This window comes from Diadema setosum, chromosome 17 (assembly GCF_964275005.1).
Source record: "Diadema setosum chromosome 17, eeDiaSeto1, whole genome shotgun sequence".
NCBI classification, from domain to species: Eukaryota; Metazoa; Echinodermata; class Echinoidea; order Diadematoida; family Diadematidae; genus Diadema; species Diadema setosum.
Genome location: NC_092701.1, coordinates 4,497,298 through 4,524,346, shown reverse-complemented (window position 1 = coordinate 4,524,346; position 27,049 = coordinate 4,497,298). Strand labels below are relative to the sequence as shown.

The 27,049-nt window shown below is 38.4% G+C and overlaps 1 protein-coding gene across 1 annotated transcript in view; it reads left to right on the top strand.

The window, feature by feature from the left end:
- The window catches only part of LOC140241107 (uncharacterized), a 189,200-nt gene that overhangs the window by 18,513 nt on the left and 143,638 nt on the right, over positions 1-27,049 (top strand). The window contains exons 2-3 of the mRNA XM_072320875.1: positions 22,194-22,353; positions 25,383-26,177. Of these exons, the coding sequence (XP_072176976.1) occupies positions 22,194-22,353; positions 25,383-26,177 (955 nt within the window). The remainder of the gene's footprint in view (positions 1-22,193; positions 22,354-25,382; positions 26,178-27,049) is intronic.

The following is a 27,049-nucleotide window of genomic DNA, read 5'->3' as shown; positions in this document are numbered from 1 at the left end:
TTTACACTTTCACAAATCTCATGGTTGGAAAAATGAGCAAAAAAAAAAAACAACTTATAAGATAGAGAAAACCAAACTGGTCTAAAAAAAAAGAAGCAAAGACAGCTGCATTAGAAAACACCCAATCCAAAAAAAAAAAACCAAAACAAAACAAAACAAAACAAAAAACAGGCAGACAAACAAACAAACACAACAGTTAAAATGCATGTTTTCAGGCTTGCCGAAAATCAGGCTATGTGACTCTTTGTGACTTTTGCTGTATGCAGATATACATTATACATCTTTGCAGAAATCATTGACACCTGTAAGCAATCTATGGTAGATGTGAAATACTCCAGTGCTTTAAGTACTGCGTCAATGGGATGTGAGTTCATTCATACAACCTCCTCTTAATGAAAAAAACATTAATCTTCTGGGATGTGGGACTCACCAGAAAAAAAGAAAGAAAGAAATGATTGTAACTGTGGTGATTAATTACGGCAGGTGTTCCGACACTTCTGAGAAACTGCTTGTCCCATTTACGTAAATTGATTCTTTTGAATTTTGCATTGCTTAAAAAGAGAAATAAATCCCTGCATTGGTTTGTTAGAATTATTAGTTGAAATGTTTCATCTTGCGCACAGGAGAATGGTGCGAATGCTGGCAAGACACATATGTACAACACATGCCTTCTTGTCATTTTCCTGGGCACACCTTTCTTGAATTGCGTCCATTTGCATCGTTCTTCTGGGCACATGACAGTTTTCAGGTGACATGCCTCATTAAGCTTTCTCTTGCTCTCGGTGGAAACAAGACGAGAAGTCGAGTATTTGATAATCCCATCATCCTCCTTGAAGTTGTGATGATGACTTAAGAAATAGTTGGGATGAAACAAGTTGTGACGCTGATTTATGCAATAATTGGAATAATAACAAATGTAATGAAAGTAGTTATGTTACCAATGATGTAATGATCTTAGTACTACAAGTACTGATGAGCTACTTTTGAGCTCCCTTGCGGAGACTTCCAATATGAGCTTCCTTGTGGAGACTTTTTGAGCTCCCTCGTGGAGATATCATTATGGTATATCTGATATTCTTGTTTGATACCTTTAAGAATTATCATATTTGATTTATGTCAGTATTGTCTGGGGCAAAGTATTTGTTTTATAGGGCCCCTTTTTTTTTTCTTCTTTCTTTTAAACACAAAACACAAGTACTGAAGATTGAAACTGGGAGAAAAAAAAAATCAATGATTATTGATTTTGAAAAGAAACCATTGCCACTGCCAGTTTTACAAAATAAACTCAACTCTCCTCAATGCAGAGTCCTCTCTATTGAGCCTCTAAAGCTATTCATTCACTTTCTTTTTTAGTGAATAGAGTGCACAATCACGTAGCCATTTCATGGTTACCATTTCATCACAAATGGTACTTAAAAGCTTCTAGTCTCTGCACAGTTTTCTGCCTGAATTAGCACAGTTTCATCCACTGCTGCGCAGGTTATCCTGCCTCCTTTGCAGCTAGTGGGGGGTCTTGTTTATTCAACACAATTTGTGCATAAATAACTTCCTACATGCACACATGGCTTGACCAGTCTCAGCTAACCTGCCTCTTTCAGTACATTCCTTTTCCCTCTCCTGACTGTTGTGTCTGAGTGTCTGTTTCTGGCTGTATCTCTTTCTATCTCTATCTCTTTCTGTCTCTATCTCTTTCTTTCTCTATCTCTTTCTATCTGTATCTCTTTCTATCTCTATCTCTTTCTATCTCTATCTCTTTCTTTCTCTATCTCTTTCTATCTCTATCTCTTTCTATCTCTATCTCTTTCTTTCTCTATCTCTTTCTATCTGTATCTCTTTCTATCTCTATCTCCTTCTGGTCTCTATCTCTTTCTATCTCTATCTCTTTCTCTATCTCTTTCTATCTCTATCTCTTTTTATCTGTATCTCTTTCTATCTGTATCTCTTTCTGTCTCTATCTCTTTCTGTCTGTATCTCTTTTTATCTGTATCTCTTTCTATCTGTATCTCTTTCAGTCTGTATCTCTATCTGTATCTCTCTCTTGCTGTGTCTCTTTTTGTCTTCATCTCTTTCTGGCATTGTCTCTTTCCATCTGCATCCCTTTCTATCTTTTTCTCTTTCAATCTGTATCTCTCTCTCTCTCTCTCTTTCTCTCTCTCTACCTGTCTATCTTTTTATCTCTTCCTGTCTGTATTCTCTTTCTAGCGGTGTCTCCTTCTGTATCTCTTTCTAAAATCTTTCTGTTTTTATCGCTCTCTATCTGTATTTGTCTCTATCTGTATCTCTTTCAATCTGCATCTCTTTCTATCTCTTTCTATGTGTGGTTCTATCTGTCTCTCTTTTAGTCTGTATCTCTTTCTATTTTTCATCTCGCTCCCTAGCTGAGCTGTGTCTCCTATATTCATCTCTTCCTATCTGTATCTCTCTCTCTCTCTCTCTCTCTCTCTCTCTAGCAGTATCTCTTTCTTTAGCTGTATCTCTTTCTATCTTCATCTATTTCTATCTGTATGTCTCTCTCGCTGTGTCGCTTTCTATCTGTATCCCTTCTTGCTGTGTCTCTCTTTCTTTATCTCATACACTCCTTTATGTGTATCTCCCCTCTACCTCACTTGCTTCATCTCATTCCTGTATTCATTCTTTTTCAGCTTTCCTTAATGCTTTGTTTCCTTTTCTTTACTCTTTCCCCCCCCCCCCTCTCTCTCTCTCACACACACATTCTACAGTATCTCTCTCTGTGTTTCTTTTCTCATCTTTACTTCTTTTTCTTCTTATAGCATTTGTAGTTTGTCTTTCTTTCCTTATCATCTTTTTCTTCATTTTCCCCCTAGTACTGCCATCTGTCTTACCTCCTCTTTCTCCACTTTTCTTCCTCTGCTCTCTCCCTCTCTCCCCCTCTGTCTCTGTCTCTCTCTTTCTCTCTTCCTCCCTGTGACACTTGAGATGAGTGAGGAAATGCCACCGTGTGTGCCTTCTGCTGAACGCCCAGAATCTATCGCTACTAGCCAATGTGAAAAGTGGCCAATAAATTTCAAATTGAGCACAGTGCTCTCCCGCTCTTGTCCAAAAGGCCAACTTCCTCTGCACAATGATCAAGTGGGGGAAAGTATGTGGTAGTCTCCCATTCCTCAGACCCATCTTTGAATCAAACATGACAGACAGTACGGGTCGTTCTGCCAAACGTTTATGCCAATGAATGGATTAACATGGAGAGGGAAGTACGCTGACTTTTTCTTGGACAGAAATGAACCCAGGGTGTGTGCTGCAGTATGCCAGCCAGATGGTGAAATTTTGTGTCTGTATTCACAAGACTGCTAGCTCTCAGTTTTCCCCGAGCTAACTTGTTCCTCCCACACATTAATAAATGCTTCCTCGCTGCTGATCTTATGTACATGCTGATCAATGAACCATTTTCTTTATTTCCCTATCTCCCTGTCTGTCTGTATGTTGTCAACTTTTTTTTTTTGGGGGGGGGGGGGGGGTGGGGGCTACCTCTCTCGCCATTTTCCAATTTGTTATGTTAATTCTGCCTTAAATCTTGCTTCCAACATAACTGAAATACTTAACCCTCATCTTCAATCCCCACCCTGTCAACACATGGCAAATGTCCATAGGTAAAAACTTGCAGATTCATATCAATTAAATTCAGACTTTATTTTCATTTTCTTATTCATCAGAATTCACAACCTTGTCATTGAAATAGGACATACATTTGAATGTTATGCCTAAAAACAAACCCAAACAATATATTCATGTCTTTATCTTTAAAAAAAATACACTCACAAATGTGTTGTAAAGGCTTTTGATTTGTACAAATTTCACAAATCACTGTTGGGTCGCAGAAAAACAAACAGAAAAAACGAACAAAAACAGACATGCAAAAATATCGCCTTGTGATCTTGATGATGATGTGATGTGATCTTGCTATTCAAAACAATATGCGGTTTTCTTTAAAAAAAAACCCACAAAAAACCACAAACGATTACACCTACTAAGAGTGTGAAAGATAAAGAAAGGAAGAAAAAGACGTAAAAGAAAGAAAAGAAAATATAAAAAAGGACACAGATAAACATTTTTATGCCATAAAACAAAAGCCTAGATCTGCACATAAGTGATCATTTTTATGAATGCAAGCGACAGAATCACAAACCATTTTATTGTGTTTCTATTGTGTGTTTTTTTTTTTTTGGCTTGCTGGTGACCAATTATTTTACAAGCCTCTCTTGAGGGATGATTTCAACCCATCATCTTCTATAAAAGTCTTTTCCTTTTAGATAATAGCACTACTGCTGCTACGTGCACACACAAATGCACATACACTTGCCCACAAGCACCACTTATGCACAAAGAGATACTACAGTAAAAAGACATACACATACTCACACACTCACTAATATGTTATACACCCAAATACACACATACTTCAATACACATATACACACAGACATAATGCACAGATATACACTATTGTAGAAGTTATCTGATTTAAGAAATCAGTTCACTCAGAGAACGGGCACGGACAATATCTGGGGAATGATCTTTTAACTGTAGGGTACCTTTTGTAGAAATGAAGTCATAAAAAAAGATCTTGTTCTATTCTCTATGTCTGCATTTCCTAGTTTCATTTAGAAGGGAATTGCATGTCTTTCTTTCCAGCTATTATTCTCTTTCTGTCACTTTTTTCCATCACTTAATTCTTCTTTTCTTGCCTCTGACATCCCAGATCCTGTTAACCTTTTCTGGCATTTCAGGTGCCCTCCCATGCCGTTAATATTTTGCACAAATGCGTGGTCACTCTGCATAAAAAAAACCCCACCCCTCCAAGGACAAAATATCCATACACAACTTCCTGGAAAATCAGCAATGACCATCTCTGACAAATTTGTCAAGTGGGGGGGGGGGGGGGGAGTGAAATGTAAGGTCATGGTCACTTTTTTACTGGAACGGAATTGGGAATTCTCGCATTTGTAATTCTTCTTTCGTCCTTATCAAAGTCTTATGTGGCAGAAATATTGCTGAATATAAAGCCGCCTACTTGCCTGAAATTCGATAAAATGCATCGATAAAGGACAAGGGAGATTGCTTTTGTTTGTATAGATATGCAAATGTCTAGCAGGAAAAAGGCTGCATTGGGGCCCTGTTTAAAGGGAAAGTTCAGGTCTCATATGCCTGCAAAACAGTCAGTCTTTGCTCTAAGATGTACACTTTGCGTGGAAGAAATTTGTGCGAAAAAGCCACGATAGCACAATTTCAGTTGGGTAAAGATAAAAATGTGATATATTGAATAAAAGGTTTGCCGTAAGAACAGCAATCTTGCCAGAGCATACCTTAGCATGGTTGATATGTATTCCTTGTTTTATACTTGATTATCAATAATCAACATATCAGACCACAGCAATATCTTCCCATCTCCCACATTAAAGAATTAAGATTGCATGCAACTTCTTGGAACATGGGATTTGGTAGGGCATGATCGCACATCACATAACATTCTACCTACTCACTACAAAATGGTAAATAAAAAAAAAGTTGTATACATACTGTCAATTTTTTGTCAAACCTTTGATCTCAAAATCACTTCAAAATAACTCATTATCATGTCAAATTGTATCATCCAGACAACTGTCTTGGTATACCCTTTTGATGTATTGTAAGCAAATTCTGAATGCTGGAGGATTCATTTTGAGCTCTTCTGAGAAATGAAATTGTGAGTACAAAAGCATGTTAAGGCGAGATTTTGACTTTAACATTACTTCTCAATCATTGTGTGTAGAGTTATCAGTCAAAAAACTTTTGCACAGCAGCGATTTATCTATGTGTCATGACCACTAGAAGTGCAATGTCATTATGCAATGTACCAATGCTCAGGGTTTTTTTTTTTTTTTTTTTTTTTTTAAACAACCAAAGAGGAGAAGGCGGAGGTATTGTCTGTGGGTGCTGTATCTTTTCCTGAAATAACAGTCCTTTATACTGGGATCCGTGTACTGTAAATTTCTTTGTCTGCTTCTCTTCTACTTATAGTGAATGATTGATGGGAGTTGCTTGTAACTTATCTGTCAAGATTTCTGAAAAAACCAGAAATTCTCTTGTGTATAGAAAAAATGTTCATTAATTTTGCAAGAAGCCAAGATTTGCAAAAATAGAATACACACAAAAGTTTTTGTCTGCACACAACACATTGAATGCCAGTCGTGCCATGGAAAATCCCATTGGGTCCAATTAGCAAAAGTTTCATACCACAAATGTTTCTGGTCTTATAGTATATCTAAATTTGACTGCAAATTGGAATGAAAACTGATCAACATTAAAAAAATACATTACAAGATTAGCAAACATTAACAGCCATGATTCTTTTTATTTTATTTTTTTTTATTTTTGGAGGAGGTAGTTGTTGCAATGGCAAATTAGAAAAGAAAAAATTCTTAGCAGTAAACTTATACCACTTATCAATACAGTATGTGGTGTCTTCAACCTACTTTAAGAAATCTTAGACAAGCAAGTTTGTAAGAATGTGACTATTCTCTCCATCTAATACTAATAGGTTTTAATCTCATTTTCCCATCACTTCCAAAGCTAAGCATCGCAAAGAAGAAAAACTGATAAAATCTAGACACACTTCCTCATTGTCACCTTATCTTCACTTGTCATTCTGACAACAGTCAGACACACAGTCGGACATACAGACAGACAGGTAGACAGACAGACGTACAAACAGACAGACAAACAGACAGGCAGACAATCTCGGCTCGTTTTCGTATATAAACCACAATGTGAGTGTAGACTATTCCAATGTGGCTTTTATGGAGTCACGAAGTCTTCCTCGCACTGTCATGGAGATGTGATTTTTCTCTCGTCTCGTTTCCACCAAATCTTATTCTCTCATCATCTTTCGCTGAGCCTCTTCATTGACACCGCTTCCAAGAAAGAGCTCCTAATTCCTTGAATCCGTAGCTTCCCACTCTTCGGCATTTCTTTTTTCTTTTCCTCATGATTTGATTTACACTTTGCTCCCCCCCCCCCCCCCATTATTCAAAAGCTGTTCGTATCATTCTACTGTGAATTACAGGTTTTCCTGTACACAGCTTTTCTTAGATGGAGATTGCTTTCTCTCTCTCTCTCTCTCTCATTCTGCTTGGAATTGGTGTCATAACCACTTCTCTTGTGTCTCTTGTTGATAGTATTTCAAATAAATGTGTCTGTACTTTAAAACTGGAACCAATGTAGATTTTTTTCCTCTCTTTTTTTATCTTTACCCTTTATCTGATACTTGTTTTTGAAATACTAACAATCAGTTTTGTGTGGTATTTTTATCATTTGACCGTGAATTGACCATTGTGAAATGTTTGCTGAATGAGATGCTATATAAGACTACAGACCAATTATATTTGATTCTAGAGGGTTTTTTTTCTGTGCTCTTACCAGTGAAGAATATGTGCCTAAATTGCTTTGAAGACTTCCATACATGAAATGTCAACAAACAAAAATGTCTTCACATTGCAAGGATCACAAATAGAAATCACACATATGACTTAAGGCACAAAAAACCCTGTTTGTGAGTGACTTCAATGATAAATGCTAAATTATTTTGTCCTCCTCCGTTGTGAAAACTTCTTCAGCAACTGTAAATAGTAACAGTGATTCCTACCCATGCAAAATCAAACTCGTCATAAGAAACTGAATATGGAATGTGACATATTTTCTTTTCTTCCGTCGAAATCTACTTACAATATTATGTGTCATTATTTCAGGTTTTGTAGGTGATTTGTTCAAAATTTGACTTCATTACCTCCATTACATGATGAAAGAGGGGGGAAAGTACCCTACCCTGTAGCAAGAGACCTAAACTTGCCACTGTGTCTATGGCTTTGGTGTTGAATAAGAACTGGTTTTATTGGATTGCATTCGTACCCTTATTCCTCTTGGATAGGAGGGGGTGGGAGGGGGGTTGATGCTATCACCATAGCTCCATTGTTGAAGGACAAATCCACCTTCATAGACATGTGGATCGAGTGAATGCATCAATGTTGTTAGAACACATTAGTGAAAGTTTGGGGAAAATCGGAAAACCCATTCAAAAGTTATTAATTTTTGAATTATTTGTGCAGTCACTGCTGGATGAGAAGACTGCTAGAGTGTATGATGTCACATGCGTACAATGATAAGGAAAGGTAGAGAATTTTACAAAATTTAATTTTTTGAAAAGAGTGCACATTTCCTCAACCTTCCACTGATGTATGTTAAGGGTAATATTATTCCTCCTGCCTTTTGAAAGAGGCAAGTCAATCGTTCTTATATTATGTGAGAAAAGTGAAAATATGTTGAATTTTCTTTATGTTTTCCTTTTATAGTTGTACACATGTGACATCACAAGCTGTGGTAGTCTTCTCATCCAGCAGTGACTGAGCGGAAACTTCAAAAATTCATAACTTTTAAACGGATTGTCCGATTTTCCTTGAAATCTTGCTGATGTGTTCTATTAATATGGCTGCATTCATTCAATCTGCATGTCTATGAAGGTGAACTTGTCGTTTAAGGAGAGGCGGCTCTGCTGTGTGCAGTGTCTCTCTGCTGCCCCCTAGTGGCAAAACTTGACCACTGCCCAGTGAGGCATTGAGGTGTGACTAGAATCTTGGCACAGGCTGACCAGAGGGATCAGAGCTCAACCCCTCTTTCCCCTTTCAGACTGGAGAGTTTCTGTACTGGTCAGTGCCAAGTACCCGGCTGTACAGCTATTCCCTTTATAACAGCATGAATATATTTTATATTAGGTGCGTTCACATTGGAATTACTGTGGTAATAGATACCACAGCTATTCATTCATTGTCGCCATTCTCATTGGCAAAATGACACAGTAATAGATACCGTCAAGTGACAGCAGTTTAAAACAAACAAAAACGAATCATCTGGGGTTCAAATTCTTATCAGAATTTTTTTGCCATAAGCTTTGCATTTGAGTAGTAATGGTAGCAGCCTCAGTAGTAGTAGTAGTAGTAGTAGTAGTAGTAGTAGTAGTAGTAGTAGTAGTAGTAGTAGTAACAACATCAGCAATATCATTCATGATAAAAGTGACATTTGAAATGTTAATAATGATAACTGTAAGTGGAAATTTTCGCGGTGTTGAAATTTTTGCATAACCAGAAGCTAGAGCGAAAATAAAAGCACGCAAATATTTTTGCATGCCATATGTTCCAGTAACTGATGTCATGATTCCGCGGAATTAAAAACACCCGAAACTCTTCTTATCTGGCCAAGCGCGAAAAATTAGTTGCGCGAGAATATCCACTTTTACAGTATGAGTGTATTGTGAGTGAGAATACGATGATAGAATTGCCCATCCTCACGTAATACCTTGAAGAATGAGATGCTGAAATGAGCATTTTGTCTAGAAATTCTCTCTTGCATTTGTTGAGACCTTTGTATTTAATATGTAGATATTTATAAATTAGACATTACTGTATATCAATATTTGAAGTAAAGACATTGGTAATAGGATGAATCATCTTTTTCAGTATTAAAAAGTGCATTTCAAGATTTCAGTCCTCATCTGTGCATAAGGATGAGCCAGCTTTTGTGTTTGAGACAACACAAATTAAATTTATTTCAATTTTAAGTTTATTAAAATTAAATTATTGACGAATGAAATGTCAAGCAAGAGAGGGTCATGGCTGTCAAAACTGGGACACATTTACCCCCCTGACATGGTATTTAGTATGCTGGACATGTCGCCAAAAGAGCAAACTCTATTACGTGCAATGCGATCCGTCTAGTCCGAGAAGGTGGACGTGAAATTGACTCCGACTTGCGGAGGATGGACGGAGGAGAAAACTGGGTCTTATTTGCACTATTAGCACGCGCCCATTTGCACAGCCAACATGGCCCTCAGTCCGTGCTGACACGCTGGTAATTACCTCTTCCGCCCCGAACAAATAGTTACTGTCGCACGGGTGAATTCATGCTGATATCGAAGCGCAAGGGAGATGGCGATCATCGCAGATGCTACCTATGAGCCGTCACTGTCTATGATATGACTTTGATTCTCATCTCAGACCTTTGCCCAAATTCTGCTTTGTATCCATCTACCATAGTATCTTTGGGAGACTTTGGGCATTCCAGACGATTTTCATAATTTCACAACAAGTAGTACATAAATCAACAGCACCATGTATACATTTGTAGAATTTATTGTGGTCCTTGAGCCGAGAGAGAAACGCTTTCATTGTACTGCGGCATTTGGCGATTTATCAATCCGATTGGGCGGGTTTGTGCGTTTGAGCAGATTATGCAAAGTTGGCACGCCATCAACTGAGTCGGGCGTGTGAACAGGGCACATAAAGAGTTAAACTATACAATGACATTACAGTTGAACCTCTCGTATCCGGACAAGTCGGGACCGGGGCTCATCCGGATAAGGGATTTGGCCGGATATGGGAGACTCAATGCTTTATACATGTACATATACATACACATGTACTGATGTAGCCCATTGTAGTACCACATGTAGTAATGTGTATACTGCAACCTTTTCATTGTTACACTCAGTAACAGACCCCCAAAAAGAGGTTCGTGTTTGCAAGAATGAAATCATTTTCTTTAATAGATTCAAGTAGATCTTGAAAATAAACCGTACTCGGCAAAGTCGACTGTAGGTCGCCATTGTTAGATTGAGTTGGGAATCCCCCTTTCCTCCCGTAATTATTACAAAAAATCAAGGCGAGATTGTGTCCGTATAATAGAGAGATCCAGATAAAGGGAGGCCGGATAAGAGAGGTTCAACTGTATTACTTTTTTTAGACCAACACAGCGTTCAGATGTCACGCACCAAAAGCAGTCACAAATAATTGTATCTGACTATCTTTCTCTTCAGAATTGGATAAAGATGATATCATCAAACAAGACAGGTGCATATTTGAAGAATAGTGTTCATGTTTCTCTTTCTTATTTTTGTTTGGGGGGGGGGGATGGGGGGATTGGTACATATATCTCTGACTAATACCCAAGAAATCATAATCTTGATGAAAATGATAGAACTCAATATTTTTTAGCAAACATTCTGGGTGTGTGGACATCGATAAAATGCATTTTATGCACAAATAGAATTAAAAATTAAACAACATATGAATAGATAAATGACTAGAGAGTATTATTAGTTTCTTACTGATTTAAAAAACAAAATATTTTTGTTGAAAATAAGTGTCCTTCCATTTCTTCTTTTTTTTATTTGACATTTTAAGCAGGCAAACCTGCATCGGAATCTGTCGCGGAAGAATTTTATTTCATCCTACAGAAAATGCAATCCTTCTACCCAGTGAAACGTGATGCAGAACTTATCCCTTATGACCAGACTGGAATACATCAATACTGTGAAAGAATGAATCATGGATATCATGTCTTCCACATAGAATATGCTCACACCCCCCTCCCCCATAAATTAAAGGAGAAATTCAGAATATTTTCATTATTTCACATCATGTTACATTGACAAATCGACAGTGCCATGTATAGATAATGTAGAATTTATTGTGGCTCTTGAGCAGATTTATATAGCATTGCTGTGAAAACCCAAAACATAGGTACACTGAACAAGGAAGATGACATATCAGGCTTATGTGTTTTAGAAATTTAGCGATGTAATTCCACTACAGTACCACTTGGCTTATATGAAGAAATTCACCTGTGTAGAATAATCTGTGCATGCTTTTCTTCTTTTTTTTTCTTTTGTGCTGCTTCCTTGAGCACACAATCATGCATTCTTATGTGAAGCTGTTATGTCATCATCCTTGTTCACTGTGATTTGTTATGAATTTTTAAAAACTTTCATATCTCTTATCCCAAATCACTATAAATTCTGGAGCTCTGTATCCAGGATAACTGATTTATAGATTTTCAAATTCAAAACTATGAAAATTATCTGGAGTTCTCCTTTAAAGGTCCAGTTTACCTTTGGGAGCAGTGACTTCAAAAATGTTCAAGATAGCACATTTGATGCATATGTGTAGGTCTGCTGTATCATAAAACATCCTACCATATGAAATATTTGCAATGAAACCTAAAATATAAGGAGATATCAGGGTTTTTCTTCATAAACCGTAACTGTATACGGTTTAGTCTGGAAACATCTTTATTATAACTATTGTTCACATTTTGTGTATTAAACAACACTTAACATCGATTATACGGATTCAAATTTTGACACTGGTCGTTTCTATCCCTAACTCACATTTTAGAACTATTTTAAAGCACTAATGCTGGGTTTTTGTTTCATCTGCAAATGGTAAATTATGCCTTTAAGGCCGTCTGCTGTAAAAAGTCATTTATTTAATTCCCACACTCTCTCTTGTTTGTGCACTATGATTATCAATAATGATGCAGGAATGTATTTGTGCATAGGGCTGAATGGTTATCAAAACCTTTTTTTTTTCCCATGTGATTTCCTGAATGGAGGCAGAAGATGTAATTATAAACATGGCTGCCAAATGGAGGGAGCAAGACACCATAATGATGTCAAAATACCTTCCATGGCTGTATGATGAATTTAGAAACTGAAATATGATAAACGCTGTTATTTTGAAAAAAAAAATCAAGGTAGACAGAAGGCAGCAATTGAAACAGAGTTTAAAAAAGAAATGTAGCAAAACAATGAAATAGAAATTATACTGGAAGGAAAATAGATACTGAAATGTAACACATGGTTGCCATAGAAACCATTAATTAGTCCTACAGAGCTTGGAGGTCATTCCATTCTCATAGATTAAACCATCCCTCAGCTGTTTGTCATGGGATAATTATTTGCATTGTGTATGTAGATGCCTTGCTATTATTATTTTTGATAGCACATAATGTTCTCTCTGCTGTTATGCCATGATGGCTTTTAGCCATTCACTGTTAGGTCAAATGAATGAAATTCAGTCAGAATTTATCCTTGCGTAGAGCATTAAATGGGAACAGAAATGGATCATGGATTTCCATTTTTTCCCCAACAAAATCACCTTCTCTTTTTTTTTTTTTTTTTGTCTTTTCTGTTTAAATCTGGCATATAGGTCTTTGGCCTTATAGGATAACGTGAGGGATTATAAATAAAGATTTTGATTCTCTGTTTGTGCGACAGGCAAAAAAGAAGTGAAATGATTGGACCTCTTTGATTTGATTTGATTTGATTTGATTTTAATTCATTTCAACATGGTAAAAAGCCTCCTACCAGGGGGGTGTTTCATAAAGCTGTTCGTAAAGTTACGAACGACTTACGAGCGACTGGTGATCGGTTCTTGTGCTGAATTATGGAAATTCTGATAAGTATAGCACATCAGAACTGATCACCAGTCCCTCGTAAGTTGTTCGTATCTTCACGAATAGCTTTATGAAACAAGGCCCTGCTTTGATGCTGCTTTTGGTTCAGAGTCATGCATAGGAATTCACAAAACTTTATCAAGAGCGAAGAGTAAAAGGTCCAATACTAGTGATAATAATTATAGAATGGGATTAAACACAACATAAATTGCATTAAAATCAGCAGAATTAAAAAAAAAATAATAATAATATATCAATTTATAAAGCGCAAAACCTATAGACATATAGCTTCTGATGTGTTTGATGATAATGAATAATGATAAATAAAAAGATCTATGTGTTTTGAGTCGTGATTTAAAGACTACTGCAGTTGTTGATTTCGGACTTCTAATGGTAGATCATTCCAGAACAGATATAGTTTGAATATTTTGCTTTCTGTGCAGCTTAGTTCGAGCCTTCAATCGCTATGTGATGAGACTATGGTACATGGCTTGGACTCTTCTCTCTATTGTATATTGTTGGGTGGGGGTGGGGTGGGTGGGGGGGGGGGGGAGGTGGAGACCGGGAGAGGAAGTGGTGTGGATAGATTGCTGATCATTACCGCCACAGTTGTTTGCCGAATGTCTTCCCTGCCTGCCTTGTGTGGTCCAGGATTGAGCACATGCACACAGTTACTAGCACATGAGTAAACACAGACATGCAGATATTGATACAGAGAGAGAAGAGAGGGAGAAAGTTGTCCCCAAAAGAGGGGGGGGGGGGGGAGAAGAAAAAATAGAGAGATGCATTAATTGGGCAATTGAAAGGGAGATAAGTATCAGGCAAAGAGAGATAGGACAGATAAATAGAGATAGTAAAAGAGATAGGAAGTATGAATGAGAGAAGCATCAACATTTTCATCAAGAGCAAAAAAAGAAGAGGAATTAATAATGAATATTTGATTTTCCACAGACACTTTCATCATCAGCATGCCCGAGACAAGTTTGTTGTTGCTGTTTTTGTTTAGAGGCATAATTCATGATTTGCAGATGAAACAAAAAGCATGCTTTAGTGCTTCAAAATAGTTGTATAAAGTGAGTTGGGGATAAAAACAACCAATGTAAAAATTTGAGCCAGTATAATTGATGTTAAGTATTGTTGAATATACAAAATGTGAACAGTAGTTAAAATAAAAATGTTTCCAGACTAAACCAACTACAGTTATGGTTTAATGAGAAAAACATTGATATCTCCTTATATCTTAAGGCTTTATTGCAAAAATGTTATATGGTATGATGTTTTGTGGTACAACTGACCTATACATATCAGGGAGGTGGGAAGCTCCCTGCACATATGCATCAAAAGTGATATCTTAAATGTTTTTTAAATCACTGCTCCCAAAGGCAGGACCTTTATCCCTCTTTCTGCCAGAACAGGGGACAATGAGTATAATTGTGACCCTGCACCACAAAACAAACAAAAAGTCGCCAGACATGGATTTTTAGTTGAGAGCATATTCTGAAAGAGCAGACTTTAAGCTTTAAAATGATGTATAACTCAAATCAAGTGGACTCTCCTATCTATCTTAATACTGGAAAGAAAGCACACTCACCAGAAAAATGTGAACTGTGAAAAGAGGATCTATTAAAGCACAGGATGTATTCAAGTGTTTAACCATCTCTAAGCCATGCTATCTGTGCAATGAATGGGACAAAAAACAGGATGAAAACCATCGGTTTAACCACAATGAAGAGATTATCAGTTTAAGCTGAAATTGAGCATATTCTGTGAACTTATTCTGTTCATGATAAACGCCAACTTTCAAAGCAGTAGCATCATCCTGTCTAAAGTTATTAGAGTTGAAAGTGAAGAGTGTCTACACGTTTTTTTTTTTTTAAGAAATGAAAGGGGGACTCTAAAGACACACCTAATCACACCATTCAAAAAAAAAAGTGTTCAAGATAAACTGCTTAAAAACGCACTTTCCTATCCATTTTATGATACCAAATTTTAGCATAATGTAGAAGAATACTTGCTCTTTCAGAAAATATAAAAAAGTCAAGATTGACATAGTTTACCCTTTGCAACTATTTTCAGTCCTCACACAAAATCAGTGTTTGCGACTTTTTGTTCGTTTTGTGATGCATGATCACAATTAATGCTACTATGAGGTTTTCTATGCCAAGCAGCACTCAAATTGCACAAAATGGTGAACAGACTAAGCATGACAAATGAAACATGATGTGCTTTATGTCTCATCAAATATTCAAAGAGAATCCGGTGATGGACAAGTGAGATCAGAGAGTATGGTGGCTTTGAAACTCCCCAGAGTAATGTGCCTCATTCTTTCAAAGTGATATATGTTTCCTGTCAACAGGTTTACGAAACCAAGGTACAAAACTCATTACAAAGAGAAATGTACATTGTGCCAATTTTTCCATTTTTCTTAAAAGCCTTAGAAATGATCAGTAATGCCTTGTCACTCAATAAACTATGAATCTGTCTTTTTGAAGGCCATCAAATTGAATTTATCACTGTATCTCTTACGAAATTTGAGACAAGGGTATAGCTTGTTGTCAGAGTTGAACGGGAGTGATTCATGATTAAACTACAACTAATGAATTTTATCGGATTTAGAGATTACATTTACCCCCAACCCTACCCCATCCCTGCACATTTATGTTTCCTATGCACACTGCAAAAAGTTTGCCCTGTGGGGGCAGCAGACTTCATGTCAATAATGCCCTTGCTTCCCATTTGCCTTGCATTAGGAGCACAAATCAGATCAAAATGACAGTGCTCTACTGCCAAAGTTTATGACGGTTGGTAGTCATATGATCATGTCAATCTCCTAGACACCGTCATTAAACCAACATTGTCATTAGAGCAGGTGAGAGCCATAGATGCATGGGTTTCAGCCTACACTGTATTTCATGACATTTTTCAAGCTCTTACAGGGATTTGATTAACACCCTAAACATCACACTGACACATACTCGCTGGTTATCTGCTTAAAGTAATTCATTGCCATTTGCAGATGGGAAAAAAATCCAGCTTTTTGTGTTTCAAATTAGTTCTAAAATGTGAGTTAGGGATGAAAACAACCATTGCAAAAATGTTAATCAAGGTTATGTTTAAGGAGTCATAGTGTCACAGAAGTTGAGTGATGTATTGAGAACTACACATATTTTCTTCTTTTTTTTTTTTTGTACCATAATGAGAGTACATTGTTTTCTGCTTTCGAAGGCAGGGGGAACAACATTACCCATAGCATATGTTAGTACATTGTATGTTTAAAATACCATTTAAAATAGCTATATGTTTCAGATGAGACAAATGTTTTGTGTATTCAAATATATATATATATATATATATATATATATATATATATATATATATTATAGCATATTGTTGTAGCCTTCCTGCCCATAATACAGCAATGGAGAGCTGGGAGACACAATATATTTATCAAGCCAAAATGATATAAGTCTATTACTTTTGAATGACTAGTTCAGATTTCCTCAAACTTTATGGATGTGTGTTACCCATTTCTCGAATTCTTGTGTGTTTGAGGGTTTTTTCCCCTTTAAAGGAAAAACAACCAGACTGGGACTACACATCTTCAATTGTGGAGAAAGGAATACATTAGTTACTCCTCATCATGAATTCATTTGCACTAAAAGCAGTGGAGTTATCTCTGTTAAAAATCCATTTATCGAGCAGCTTCCTTTGCGGAGGATTGACAGGGCTGAAAGCTAATGAGGCCTCAAACAGTCGAAAATTGGTGGCAAATTTGGCAGAAGTGGCTGTGGCACTTGGAACCTCAATTAGCCCACTAGCTTTCAGATTGTTCTGATGCTAAACAGATGTTAGAGAGAGAGAGTGTATAATTACAGGATGCTTACATTGAGCAATTTGTCCACGAAGTTTCCAAGTTTGTGATGTTTCAGAGGCTCAGCCTTTCTTCTGCAATGACACATCATCACATCCTTAAGAGGGCTGTTGTTTTTTTTTTCTTCCTCTCCGCGCATTTTTTTTTTCAAGGGGGTGTGGCAAAATTTGCAGGCAACAGTTATGGGTTGTGTTAGGTCTACGTAGAGAGTTTTTATCCTTTTCGTTTAATTGTGTTCTTTGTCTCAACTTCACCCTACCCAACTCTCCTCTCCTTACAAGAGAAGGGGTTCTCCCGTACTCTCTCCTTCTACTTCTCTCTATATTCCTCCTCATGGAAGTGTTTAACACTCCATGTTAAGATAGACTTTAATCAAAAGACTTAGCATGTACAAATAGAATGGTAGAGACTGTCTATCATGAACAGACATTACATAATAAATGCTTTGAAACTTTCAAGTTTCATGAGTTTGCACTAGATGGTGATATTGGTTGCAAACCCATATGCAAATTAGATGAGGTGGTGTTGTTATCACCTGCCTTTATTATATATACTTCACAAAATATGATGTCAAAAATATACTCTTTGTAGGTGATCCAGAACAAAACTAGAATCAATGTCACTATCAAATAATGACAATGACTTTGAGCAAAGGTTACAAGTCTTTAACTTTGATTTATTTAAAAAGTAAAGATGCAATATTGGTTAAAACTTGGAGACTTGTTTGGCAATCACCACATCTTATTTGCATTTGTGGTTGTGACAAGTTAGTAACACAGCATTTGCAATATCTTACTCTGTCCATTAAAGTCAACTTGATCATGGAATAGAACTGAATTTGAACAGTCTTTTATCGGTATTCCCCCTCCCACATTCCTACCTGTTTGCTGCCCCCACTGTTCCATATCTGTGTCTGGCATCTCGTATTTGAAGATCAAATGTGTGCAACCCCGAACTCCTTCTCATAGAAGGGTTAGTCATCGCATCGAGGATTGAGAGCCAGAAGGCCGTATCTTCACAGACTGTGTCTCTCATTAAGATCCGTCTGTATCTTACCTGATGAGTGAAGTCATGCAGTCCTCTACTGGCGATGCTGTTTTCTTTTGTTTTATTATAAATATATCTCTCTAGAATCATTCTTCTTTTTGTGCGGGAATTAGTCATAGAGGGACAATAGCCATGGATAATAACATTACAGTGTATATTGGGGAGACAATAATTGCTGTGAAAATAACATTACACTGGGGAGACAACACTTAAAAATAAAAATCATATTGTTGTTTTGAGCTTACTCTGGGTCTTTGTCTTTGCACATACACACATGCTCACACACACAAAAAAAATGCTCAGGAAATTTGTCATCTTAAAGGAGAGATGAGGGAGACACTTATTCTGTGAGAGCAGGAAGGAAGTAAGTGAGTGACCATTTATGTTTCCCTAGGCTGTCAAATCTCCCGGGCACCGGTCCAAAGGAAATAGGGAGGATGAGCTCACGGCACGTAACATACACACCCACTCAAAAACTGTACAGCAGTTTTGCAATTGTTTATCGGCAATTAGCCTCGAAATTCATTTACGTCTCTGAGCCTGTGTGGTCTGTTTAGGCGAAATCAAGAGAGTGCAGACATATCCGTCTTTTACAAATCGAGTTCAGTGTTTTCTTGCTGGTTGATTCCAGTGTATGTCTGTGAACAGCTAATTGGTTGGATGATGTCATTTTTTTTTTTTTTGCTTTCAGTTTGTGTCTTTTTATTGGGGGAAAGGGGCGGGGAGATAAGAGGGTTTGGTAGATGGTTTGCATGGTTAAGAAACAAATGATGAGGAGGAGGGGTTGAAAAGCATATTGAGGCAAAATGTGTCATTAGAGCAATATGAAGGACAGCGAAAGACGAGAGGTTTGGTATGGTGGGGTGGGTATTGGGAATTTCATGTTAACCCATTGAGGGCGAGTCCCAAGCATACTCGGGCAAGTGTCTATGGGAAATACGTGTTGTAGCGAAATCGAGTCCATCCTCAACGGGTTAACAACAGACAAGACATGGTAGAGAGGGGACAGCAAGATGGGAGATGGGTGCGTGAAGGGGGGAACACTCTTGGAAGGAGGGGGTACAATCAAACAAGAAAGGGGAGGATGGTGGTTATGAGGGGTGCATTTGATTAGATAGAAGGGATGTAGCCAGTGGGAGTGTGAAGAGGGTCCATGTTGTCAGTCCATGATGAGGAGTACCGACCTGACAATAAAAGAGGGCAGAGGAAGGGTTGGTAATGTGGATGGAGAGGGGAAAGGGCGGTGTTCAAGGGAGGTGAGGCAGTGCCAAAAGGGGGGAAGAGGGGTGGTGAGGAGGGATGGGAAGTGAACAAGCTTCAAATGGGAGGCGAGGAAGCGACCCCTCAAAACTTGACTTGGCACCTTCAAGGCATAGAAAGTTGAGACAGGGACTTCTCAGAACTAACATGCACTTTTTGTAGGACCAAGGCATTCAATAAACTGTAGATGACAGTCCTGACAATATGAATTCCAGTCAGTTGGACTAAACATGTGATTACTTCATTTATAATAACGACCTGCACCTCGTCCATGCTTCAAATTTTTTATTGTGCCTAAAAAGTAATTTCAGTATATTTGTATTCGTTTGATACATGTAGCTACATTCTGTTTATACTCATATTTTTTAATAAAAGTACAATTGAAAAGAATTAGAGAAAAAAAAGTTTTCCAAAGTTTTGGTGTTCTTCTCTTGTGGTGGAGACAGAAGGATTAGAATGAAGTATGTTTTACATGGTGTTGTGAAGACACTATTAACATCATAATGGCATTATGTTTGCCGTGCACAGGCTTTCCTACCAAGTCATACTGCCATACTCTTTGCCTTGCATCATCCTAACCCCACTCCACCCTTCATCCCCATTGCCTGGGAATTGGAAAATGGGACAAGAGGATCCAAACTTGATTTGGTACTCTGGATTTCAGTGGGAAGATGTGTACATAGCGATGTTCCACGGTAACCGCATCCACTCCTCATCCGATCATCCACTGGCAGCCAGATTTGCTCCTCGGATTGGGAGCTTAAGCGCATCAGCCGCCTGCGCCACAAGTAGACTGAGCTAAGACTGCATCTGTGCAGTCGCCATGGTTACCTCCCTGCAGGGCGAAGATTTATGAGCTTAGATGCCCAATAAGCCCAAAGCTCCCTGCGTAAAGTGATGGAGCTATATTTTGCCGTGTGGATTAATCGGTGCCTTGCAGGGACATACAGCAAGCAAGGGCATCGAATGTGAGCCAGTTACATGACTAGTTATCATATTCCTTCAGAGGTGGTGTTTTTTTTTTTTTTTTCAGGCTTGTTAGTGCAAGACCAAACACACCGGACGATTCAGGCAAGCCATAGTCATTGCTCACTGTTTGGTAGCTAGAATCAGGCATGTGTGTCAAGATGGGCATTGTACAATTGATGTCTACCAAGCATTGTAAGTCTCCAAAAAAAGTTCACCTCCTTGAAGATGCTCGAGTGGTAGCTAATTTTGGTGAGGAGGCCAAGTTCTTTTCCCCGGGCCAAGACTGTAGCTCAAGAATGGCATATTCATAGCAGAAACTCTCAGATCAGACCAAATGAAAGATGAAGAAGAGGGAGGATGAGAATGATAAGAAAAAGAAGAAGAAGGAGGAGGAAGAAGAGGAGAAGATTGAGAAGAAGGAGAAGATTGAGAAGGAAAATAAAATGAAGCACAATTAGAGGGAAGAGGATGAGAATGAAATTATGCAGAGGAGGAAGAAAAGAAAAAGAAGAGAGGAAGATGAGAAGGAGGAGAAGATGAGGATGAAGGAAAGCAGGAGGAAAAGAAAATGGTTAAAGAAAAGGGAAAACAGGAGAAGAAAAGGTGAAGGAAAATGAGGAGAAGAAAAGGAAAAGTAGAGGAAAAGCAGGAGGAGGAAAAAGAAAAGTTGGTGGAAAAAGAAAACAAGGAGGAGTAGGAGAAGATGAAGGAGAAAGTTAAGGAAGAAAAGGAGAAGGTAACAAAGTAAAGGAAAAAGAATCCCATGTTCAGTAGGATAATCCATTGGCTAAGAGGATCCCGGGTTGTTCAACTGGGTTACCATTGACCCGACGATGGTACCAGGAATGGAGACACAGCATCAGCGAAGTTGGATTATCCTCAAGAATTATCTCTCCATGGATCCAAACTCTGCTGGGAGCCAAGTTTACGTAATGAATGACAACTTTGGTTGGAGGAATCTGCATTGTTTTTCCTCCTTCTTTTTTGAATTTCTTTAAGGCGGGGTATTAAAATAGAGTGGTTCCAGAGTGATTCCATTGGGTCCAAGGGACTGGTGTCTGCAGACTCACAAGCAATAGCCAGAAGTGGACCATAAAGGAATATTGCACTTGATGTTTCTTTCGTTTGGTCAGTACGTGTCATAATTGTGAACAGTCTCAGTGAAATTTATCATAGAGGAGAGTCGTTGAGTCTGGAGATTTGGTGACTGAATGTAGCAGTGCTCTAAATGTTAGGTTTGATTCTAGGTTTGTTTGGGTATTTGTCATTTGAATCATAAGACACTGATACAATTGTTTGTCAGTGAAAGTTTGAGAAAAATTGGGCAATCTGTTCTTAGGTTATGGGATTTTTGTTAAGTTTCTATCTTTGGGTTTTCATTCTCCTTAAACATTTTCTTCAACTCGATATGACACAGTATATTATGAATTGTATATATAGGCTTGTAATGTAATCGCAAAGGCAATGTGTTTGACAAATATATGGTTGTTTGTTTGTTTGTTTGTTTGTTTGTTTTTCTATGACATTTTGGCTATGTGCCAGAAACTTGTAGAGTCAGCCTTTCTGTGACTTCAAAATGTTTCATCATCAAGTCTAGAACCAGCCACTCTATTTTTAACCAGAAGTATTTTGTTTCAGCGTGTTTCGTATTGTTCCTGCTGCGGTCGGACTATTTCTCTCTGTCACACATCAGATGTTAATTTGCACGGACTGACAGTGTCTGATTAATGACACATTTAAACTTTTTTTTTATGGTCCCTTGGGATAGACAACTGTCTCACAAAAAGGAGGAAGCTTTCCGCTCCAAGCAGCCAGCCCTCCCTCTTCCCCCCTCACATCCTTCCGCTCCTACCATCCAAGAGGTCATCATCGCATCCTCCTTCTCCATGTCATCCTCGGTTTCTAGATTTAAGACTGTCCATCACCATGTGAGCAGGCATACATGGACCCCCTTTCCTCCTCTCCCCCCCCCCCCCCCCCCCCTCTTCTTAGCATCCAATCATTCCTTTACTTCATTTAGATCCCCTGCATTCCCTCTCAGGAAGCATGGCAAATTAATGATATTGAACTGACTTCTCAATGTACTATTTAATACAGCATAAACTTGATCCTTCTCTTTGAGGGAGTTTGTGAAGTCTTGGGGGGGGGGGGATTATGGTAAACAGAAACCGCACTTGCTCTTCTTTGTTTTTCTGCATGATATTACTGATCAAGTGCCAAAACTTGGCCTGAAGATTTCTATGGAGTACATATGCACCAAAGACCTGGCTGACAGAATACCAGCAAGTCCATGATTGCGTTCTCTATTGAATCTGTAACATATTTGTATGTATGCTCTTTTGCATCTGTCATTCAATTGCAGTTGATGAAGTGAGATACTGTCTGCCTTTTCGGGAATGATAGGGATGATATATATAGTTCTAAAAAGTACTTTTTTTACTATAAAAGAGAACAATTAGGACAACAACAGAGATGATTGTTAGAGTACTAAATGCTTTCTGTTATTTCTTGCTGTTAAAGTTTGTGGTCTACAGTAGACTGTTTTGTGTACTTTTTTTTTTGTCCTAATTGTGAGGGTTTCGCTGATGCAGACAGGGCTGCTGGAATATCAAGCCATGTACATTTTGCAGTAAACAGAGCCTCTGAAGGTGTTTGTCAATCGTGTATTAGACGAGTAATCACTATATCATTGGCTAAGAATCGTTGTTCCGTCACTTGCACCTGAAACAGGATCTATGCTGATTACTTTGATTTGGTGTCTTCTTTACACTCTTGATGAGCTACAAAAACAGCATGGATGAGGAAATATCTGATATCGTGGAGCTAGAAACATGCAACTAAGTGCAACTCTGGCTATCGATCAAATAGCTAGTCAGTATGTTTTCGTTGTGATTACATAGCAAATGGACATGCACATATGCACGACTGCCCCAAGTCCAGTTGCTAGGGTGACCGCCACGATTAGCGCAATGATTGACAAGGGATTATCACATTCGATGGCCTTGCAAAATTCCTTGTATAAATGAATAGGAAACTTTTCTCAAGTGTTGAGTGAAGGATATCTCGTCAAGTGTGTAGAATTAAGCCAAGTTTGACAGATACAATATACAATATTTTCAATATCTTACAGGAGCAGGTCCAGCTGTATTAAAAGAAAAAATGTGTCTACTTTTGATAGAATGCCTCTCATATATATATATATATATATATATATATATATATATATATATATATATATATGAAGAGTAAATTGTTTGCAAAAACCGATAAGTCCATTTTTGAAGATTTTGAAGTACGGTCTCTGTCATAGAGTACAAAATAATACCTTTTAAATGATATATTGGTCACTACATATAAAGGTATATTTTTGAAGTTATGGTCAAAAGAAGCAAAAATTTTCCTATTATTCTCTTTATTTTTCTTGACCTTTAATCGCAATTATCTCCATTTGACAAATATGGACTTATCGGTTTTTGCAAACAAACTCTTCATATATATATATATGTGTGTATATATTAGAATCACAAATTATGGAGATCACAACAGATGACCTGGTTATTCATCTCAGATTTAAAGTTGGAGCAGTTTAATGTTCCTACAAATTCTTTAGATTTTAACAAGACCAACATTAACCCATTGAACACTAGTAATGAATGTACTCAGCTAGAGGTCTACAAGAAATGTATGTTTGTTTTAGCAAAATCATCCTTGGCAGGTTAACCCATTGATGACAGACTGATTTTGCTACAACATGCATTTCCCATCAAAACCTGCCCGAGTAAACTCGGGACTCGTCCTTAACGGGTTAATAAAGCCTCCCCACTGGGAATGGCTCTCTCGAGGTCTGATGCTGAAGTTCGGTGAAGGGTATTAGGGTTTAAATTTCTTTGTTTCTTTGTTTTTTAATAAAACATTTAGATTTTGTTCTTATGGAGGATTATCACTGGCAAAACACGACTCATTACCAGTACAGGGGAAACGGTAAAGCAAAAAGCAACATACTTAAGTTCTCCACCTGCACAAACATGTTCCTCCTCTTTTTCTTTTTTCGTCTTCCAATGGATGTTGTTCATTACAATATAACAGTTGGCTTGCATGATGTAAAGACCAAAGTATGATAATACCTAACAAGAGTAGATATGAAATGCTCCATGTTTGAATGTGGGAATATTTCAATAAATGAACAATTTGAAGAAACAAATTATTTCAATTTCAGAGGTATACATGTAAAGTCATTTAAGTTGTGTCAGTGTCTTGAATATCTTCGGAGGAAAAGTGGCAAATTTTCACAGGTTTCTTATCCCCACTCCCCATCTTCGATACCCTGTCAGCTTTAAACCTGTTGAAGACGAGTCCCGAGAACACTCGGGGAGTCATATGTGGGAAATACGTGTCATAGCAAAATTAGTCCGTCCTCAGTTGGTTAATGCTGTGTGTACACTGCCTAGAAAATGGCATCTGAGATGCATAACATGTATCTGTAATAGATGTAGGACCTACACACAACTCAAGGTGTTACAAGGTAGATTCTGATCATTCATTTTGATTTGGGTCACAAAACAGCCATAACGTTAGTGTGGAAAAACCACTTGATTTTCCATCGCACTTGCAAAGACTTACCAAATGTTTGTAACACAGGAAAAAGATTCAGTAAGGGTTTAAAGAGATCCCCCTTGTTCAGTTTTAACTCTAGTGGCAGAAAAGTTATACTGCCCTCTGGAGGTTGAGGGTGAAACAAAAATATTGATGTCCTTGTGGAACCCCTTCCCCTGCTTCCCCCCCCCCCCCTTGCAACCATTCACAACGAGGCACTCATGTGTGTGAGTGTATGTGCATGTGTGTTTTCCCTCTTTCTTTCTGTGACTCTCTCTTTCTCTCTCTCTCCCTGCCTTAGTCACACCCTAGCCTGTGGTAAAGGCCTGATCTAATTTACATGTGTGTTTGTTTGGCATGGCAGGTTCTCAACAACAACACCAGCGTGAGTTCCGCCGCCGATCAGGGTGTGGACAGTCTTCTGCACTACTCGCCGCCCTGCAGGATGGTCGAGAGTCTCAACAACAACCACTCCGTGGAGGAGAAGGACGACGACATGAGGACTTTCTCGCTCTTGCAGGACACCGCTACCACTGCAGCAGCCACCACTGCCACCACCACCGCCGCCGTTGATGCTAAGATGTCGCAAGAGTGCGCAACTTTGGACGATCGGTCCATGCAGGAAGTTGAGGCGTTCGACCGACCCGAGATCGGTCCCCGCGATACCATGTTTGAAGGCAGCGTGGAACATAAAAATAACTCCAACCATGCACGACAGGACTTCTTTGACTCTTACGACCCGACGTCGACGATTATCGCCAACGACGATGAGGAGAATGGGGGAGACCCCTGTTTGAGTTCGACGCACTCCTCGCCGACGCTCTCGCACCACGAATGTTTCCAGGTGGACAACACCACGTACAGTGCGCCGAGCTCGCCTCACGGCAAGCAGCCGCTGTCGCGACACCCGAAGAAGAAACTGGTCCGGAGACAGTCTTCCCCGCCGACGAGCACGACGAACGCCGACGCGGACAACGACGAGCCCGAGGCGGATCAGGCGGTGCCGCCGGACTCGCCGGGCACGCGCGTCAAGTTCCGCCGCAGTTTCTTCAAGCGCTTTTCAGCGGGGAATAAAGAGGAATTACAAGGAAAGACTCGTGCTCTGTCTGTGAGAGAAAGGAGCAAAGTTCAAAAGAAGACCCAACCAGAGAGCAAGAAGGTGAGTCTCCTTTCAGATGAATCATACAAAATATTTTAAACGTTGCTCGGTCATGTTCGTCCATCCAAATATGTTCCATGTGCCAGATACATGACCATTCAGCTCAAAACCCACAAGAAGTGGGCCAAAATGAATTTCCACTTTCCTGCATAGTTTAAAATAGTAAGCTCTAAAATAAAAATAAAAAATTATAACTTAGTAAAAACAAATCATCCTAACCCATTCATAGAGTGATTAGAATAATAGAGAGCTTGTAAGTGCGGTTTCATAGAAAAAAAAAATTGAATAGAGGATCTAAAAGCTGGGGTTACTCAGGCATGCTGTGCAGAAATATCAATGAAAACATTTTTTCTTTCCCAGTGAAAGCAGCTCACCTTACCAAAAAAATATATATATACATTCCATAAAAATTGCTAATATCTCAATTCGGGTTTTGTTTTAAAATGTCAAATTTTGACAATTTGTTGACAAAATATTACCTTCTCAGGTAAGAAAAACTTTTAAAAGAGTGAGTCGATCAACCCAAATGACATATTTTGTTCCATTTCAGAAAATCTCATTTAGTGACTTGTTATGGAATTTGAGCTGGGCAGTCACTACAAGTATAATCCATTTGCCATATACTTTTGTTCAAAGTTATTCTTATTATGTACCTTTTGTAAAAGCAGTCATGGTGTACGGAGTGAGTTAGGTGAAGGGAATTTGAAGACTTGCCACAATGATGCTGTAGTCTGGTTTCTGCTATAAAGAGAAATTGTGGTGATAATTTGATTTATTTATATGATGTGATGTGAGGGCACTACCCTTATTACTGCCCCATCACTGTGGTATGCCCGTTTCACACTTGAATCAAGAGAGACTTCAAAGGTGAA